This window comes from Cariama cristata, unplaced genomic scaffold (assembly GCF_000690535.1).
Source record: "Cariama cristata isolate BGI_N322 unplaced genomic scaffold, ASM69053v1 scaffold25593, whole genome shotgun sequence".
Lineage (NCBI taxonomy): Eukaryota > Metazoa > Chordata > Aves > Cariamiformes > Cariamidae > Cariama > Cariama cristata.
The window spans coordinates 36,513-41,974 of NW_009609380.1; the positions used below are offsets into that span (position 1 = coordinate 36,513).

Consider the following 5,462-nt stretch of genomic DNA (forward strand, 5'->3'; position numbering starts at 1 on the left):
TCATAACACCACCTACATTTCTACCATCAGTGCAGAAGTTACTGCAGAGATGTCCTGAGGAAGGCTCAACTAGCAACAGGACATTCCTGTTATTTTGCACAGTAGAAACCACCACTTGTCTCCTTCAGCTTCTTTACAAAATAGGATCCTGAACTTTGCATTACCAAACCCAAACAATAAAAAATACATAAATAAGAACCCCACAACAGCCAGTTTTTCATGACAAAGAATCAAGACTGAATAGTTCTGTAGGTACCTCACTTTTCAGAGGGTCAAGGCCTACCTTGCTCCTTAAAGCCATCAGTGTTACTTCCAGCATTGACTATTGTGGCATAGATTCGCTTAGCCATAGATCTCTTGGTCAAAAGAACGACAACAACAGCTTCAGAGCGACAATATCCATTTCCTGAGAGCACAGAGAGAAGAACAAGTCACTAATTCTACTCTGTTAAGAGTTGCCAAACACCATGCAGTAAGGTTATCTCATTCCTGAGCTACTGCTTACAACAGACCACTTAGAGTATGACATATCCATTTCTTTTTAAAAAAAAAATTAATGTCCTAGAAAGGCTTGCTGCTCATTGCAAATGATGATAGAAAGTTTCCGTTAAGATTCAGCTACTTCCTATCCCCAATGGCTGAGGAATGAACCATACAGTTTCTTCCCCACAGTTAAGTTTTCTAGGTTCAATGGAGCATGCGACCCATATCAGGCCCAGGGTATGTCCCAAACAGTGCACCTAGGAACAACTACAAGGCCAGCTCTTTGCTGTATGACAAGAGTATCTCGTCACAGACTCCACCGTAAGTTCCTCTCATACAACGTGACAATATTTTGTACTAATGCCTTACCTGAAACATCAAAAGACTTGCAGGCACCATCAGGACTAAGCATACCCAGTTTCATGAACTGCACAGAAGTGTTGGGTTTCAGCAAAAGGTTGACCCCTCCTACTAGGGCTGCACTGCACCGTCCATGATGAATTGCCTTATAAGCATTTTCCAGAGCAACAAGACTAGAGGAGCAGGCTGTGTCAATAGTTATGCTTGGTCCTTAGGTAATAGAAAGGAAAAACAAAAGAAAAAACCAAACAGTTTTACTTTATTTCCTAGAACTGCTCTCCAAAGACTACAGGATGGGATCACAAGAGAAACATATTAAAAAAAAGTTAAATAAGAGTTGCTTCAGAACATAAAAAGGTAATCCTGATACAATGGGAGACAAGAATCACCATCTCTGCCTGCTTACCAGGTAACAAGGGATAAAAAAGGTGGAAAAAAATTGCAAACAATTTTTTTGTTGGCGTTAAGGGGTTGTTGTTTTTCGCTGGTTTGTTTTTTGGTTTTTTTGGGGGGTTTTTTGTTGTTTTTTTTTGGTTTTTTTTTTTTAATTCCGTTTCTGTCTCCACCAAAAAGAGATATTGTAGCTTCACAGGCAGGTCTCCTCCATTTCCCCATTCTCATCTATAAAAATCCCTCCCCCTTCCTGGTGCTACGCTTGTCATTATCTCTGTTCTCTGCTGCTCTTCAGAGTAATTCCCATCCTTCCACTCTCTTCAATACCACACATGGTTCAAATCATGTCTATGCCTTCAATCACATCATTTTGCTGGCTCTCCCACTTCTTCCACTTTACTCAAAAAGAGGCAACAGTTCCAGTCAGTTTGTCTCTGGGCTAGCTGACTTCTATGTAGCTTGATACCAAATAACAGTTTAAAGGCTGGAAAGGACCTAGGCCTTTTTATGAAGGCCTCCTGACATCATCATCTTTCAGATGAGTGCCAGCTATTGCCCATCAGCAGCAACTGAGTTAGAGCCTTACAATGAGTCTCACCACACAGTTACATTTTCTGCTTCTCATATGCCTCTTTAGAATAGTTGCATGCTACTTTCTCATCCCCAAAGGGGTCTATGTCACCATATCCATCCCACTCCTCTACAGAAACTGTGGTACAATCATGCTCAAAATGCAATTGCTGATCAGCACTGACAGGTTTGGGGGTGCTTACCTGTTAAGTCAAAAAAGTAGGAAATCCTGTTGGCAAACATAGCACGCTGGCAGCCAGTCATACTGTATCCCAAAAGCTCTTCTGGATCTTGGCTAAGGGCTTCAGCAGCTTCTGACCCACTGGCACCAATCCATACACCTGTGTCTGTGCCACAGAGCGTGGCCGGATTAATACCTACAGGGATATTACAATGTAGATTACAGTAGACAAACTTACAATGAGGGGCAAATTGGGGAGATATCAGGTACGCCTGTAGCATTGTTCCCTCACCTATAGCTACCTTTTACCCATTTCAATTGCACACCTTACAAGTCTTCCTGCAGGGTCCACCAGAACTTTGGTATTGGCTTTTGGTCAAAACATACTGTGCCCAGAGACAAGCTTTCAGCTTAGCTGGGCATTGCTAGAGTCTTGTGTAAAAAAAGTGTATGGACTATGAAAAACACAAACGCTGATCAGATAAGCTAACAGCTGACTTCCAGTGCAGAGAAAAGGAGCAGACCAAAGGCAACAAAAATCACAGCACTTGTAGTGTCATGTGAGCACATGACTATCTCCAGCCACACACAAAGCGCAGATCTGGAGTACAAAACAGAAAGCAAAATTCTTAAGCACAAAAGCCAACAACCAGAATAAGAAACAACTCTGCTCTAAAAAAACGCATAGCAAGCTGAATTTGCATCAATCTCTGTTGTTTCTTCTCTGTACTTCAGGAGTCCTGAAGACAAGCAGAATATTCAAGTCTCCAGACTGAGGCTCTGCAGCAGAGGAACAAGTATTAATTTTAATAAGTCAGTACTAGTGAAGTGGTTCCAACATTTTCCCCCATGTTCTTCTTATGTTCAGACATGAAACTGATTAACGTGAATAATAAACTTTTTGGCTTTGTGTGTAAGTAACTCAAAAGTTCCAGATACCAGCAGTGATGGAGGAAAGAGGCTCCTCTTTCTGAAAGCACACTTCCTGGGCAAACCTTCCATAGAAGCAGATCAAGTTTTCCATGAACCTGGCCAATTGACAGGAATATATCAGGCCATCTGCCATTCTTTTAGACCATGGATGAGAATTCTAACCAATTCATATTCCTTTTGCACTACAAATATGCCTTTAACAGAGGGATCTATTATGGAATATTAGGGTAGAGCAGAACATACAAAAGCTCTAGAACTCTTCACTGCTTAAGTGTTTCTGTTGTACTGGTTGTACTATATGATGCAGGTAGAGATTTGCTGGCAGTTCAGCATAGATTTCCTAGTTTGAGTTCCAGAGAAAACAGCTTTGTTCCAACCCCTGTACCGGTTCTTTGGTCTCCTCTCTAATGTGATGGCTTCCTCTTATTAGAGATCTCACCACACAGGTGCATGTCTGCACCTGCTGTAGAGACAATACAGCACAATTCCTCTTCAGTCATTCAGCTGCTTACCTCCATCCAAAATAGCTTCATAAGAAACTTCCAACAGCAAACGAAGTTGAGGATCCATCGTGTGAGCTTGTTTGGGGTGAACCCCAAAAAAGGATGCATCAAATTTGCTTATGTCCTTGAGCTTTCCATTTCTCTTGGGCAGTCCATAAATTCCTGAGTCATAGAATACATCAGTTTGAAGCAGCTACCAGCTGAGACAAAGTACAGAATGACCACAGCCAATTCTCAATCACACGTGAAACCTCACTTCCCTGTTACAGTACCCAGAGTGCTGCACGAATATCTACCCACCCATCTCTCTGAATCTCATTTGGAAACAAGAACGCTGCATTAACAATAACAATTGTCATTTTTAAGACTCTCCTGGATATAGCAGCAACAGACACCTATCTAGTTTAAGCATTTTTGCTTTGGCAAGTTCTACCAAGCACATAAACAGAGTCCAAATCAGTGATTCCAGTCAGTCACCAGTTAGAAGAAAAACAAAAGCTACTTTTCACTTCTGCAAATCACTAGCTTGAACTGGACAGACATGTGTCAAACTTCAGAAAGACAATCAGACAGAAAAGAACATTGTAAAAAGCCATAAATCACAGGACTGGAGTCCCTGTGCTACTTCCAAACCCAGTAAAATGTCAGGGCCATCTTACTGCCACAGATATCAACAGCCAGTACAGGATTCATGTTGCCTAGCTGCTCTGTCAGACTGTTCTTTAATTTGGAAGTGAACTACATACTATTTAAGCTACTACTGCATGGGACATGACATTATAAAATGGATTGCATGAGACCTTCATAGAAGTGTTCTGTTCCTGCATTTCTCGATGATATATCAGAAGTGAATTCAGAAGCTCTGGCAGGGTTTCACATGCGATAAATCCTTTCATAGGATAATTTCTCTAAAATGCTCAAAACTCAGGGCTCCAAAAGCAGAGACAATAAGCACTCACCTGGTTTCCACCTCCGATCATCTTCTGTGACCATATCAACTCCATTAAGCAGGTTGTCCCAAAACTCTTGCAAGTTCTCCGATTCTGGCAGCTTTCCTGCTATGCCTGCAATCACCACGTCCTCCATCTCTTAACTTCTCCCTGTCGCTGAGATCCACAAAGCAGTAAGACTAGTAAGATTTCACACAGAGGAGAGTATGTGTCTCTTGTCTCCCTGACATGTTGTGACAAACACATTTGCAGGAGAAACACCCACACAGGAACAGCCCATGGAATCTCTACTAAAAAAGAAAAAAAAAAAGAAGACATCCCAACTAATCAAATGGGCCACAAGATCCATGGGGTCAAGGAGGATGAGAAAACTGATCCTGAAGGAGTGTCAGGCTGCAAGAATCACCAGTTTCTACATGACAGCTAGAAAATGACCAGGTCTAGCTCTACTAAATGCAGAGCCTCTGAGAAGTCAGCAGAGAAGGAAGATTAACATGCTGGAGCAGAGGTGGGTGGAGAAATTATGAAATAAGTATAGTAAAATACATAATTACAAGGCAAACCTAACAGGTAGCAAAACAAGTTCTACGATCATTCCAAAGTTAAATGCTAACTTAAGAATCAATAATCAGAAAGTTTGTTGGAAGGGGGGAAACCCCAACAGAAACCCACAAAACAAACACAAAACCAGCCAAACAAAAAAACCCACACACAAAACAAAAAGAACCAACACACACATAGGAGAAAACCCACACAAAAGCACAAAGATTATGATACAACTTAGCATCATTTTAAATACCTGAAACAAGAAGTAATTTTTACATATAAAGGTTTCCCAACTGGATCCTGCACTGCCACATGTTTAGAGGACTGGGAATGGGGAACTGAGTACATGTGAAAGAGTGGTACCTTAAAATAAAAGTTGACAGAACAGATCTGGATTCCACCTGGGATGAAAAAATCTTAGCTGTTGTCCCAAGAAATTTGCATTATAAGACCCCAATTTCAAACACCACAAGAGAGCATTATGCTGCATAACACAGCATGGCAGGCCATCTATGTAGATCACAACACCAAATGATAGCTCGT

The 5,462-nt window shown here is 41.4% G+C and overlaps 1 protein-coding gene across 1 annotated transcript in view; it reads right to left on the reverse strand.

The window, feature by feature from the left end:
* The window catches only part of FASN (fatty acid synthase), a 37,304-nt gene extending 32,772 nt beyond the window's left edge, over nt 1-4,532 (reverse strand). Inside the window, exons 1-5 of the mRNA XM_009697530.1 lie at nt 4,383-4,532; nt 3,433-3,585; nt 2,010-2,183; nt 853-1,053; nt 284-406 (exon numbers count right to left, since the gene is read on the reverse strand). Coding sequence (XP_009695832.1) covers nt 284-406; nt 853-1,053; nt 2,010-2,183; nt 3,433-3,585; nt 4,383-4,509 — 778 coding nt within the window. The 5' untranslated portion in view covers nt 4,510-4,532. The remainder of the gene's footprint in view (nt 1-283; nt 407-852; nt 1,054-2,009; nt 2,184-3,432; nt 3,586-4,382) is intronic.
* Nucleotides 4,533-5,462: the final 930 nt, after the last annotated feature.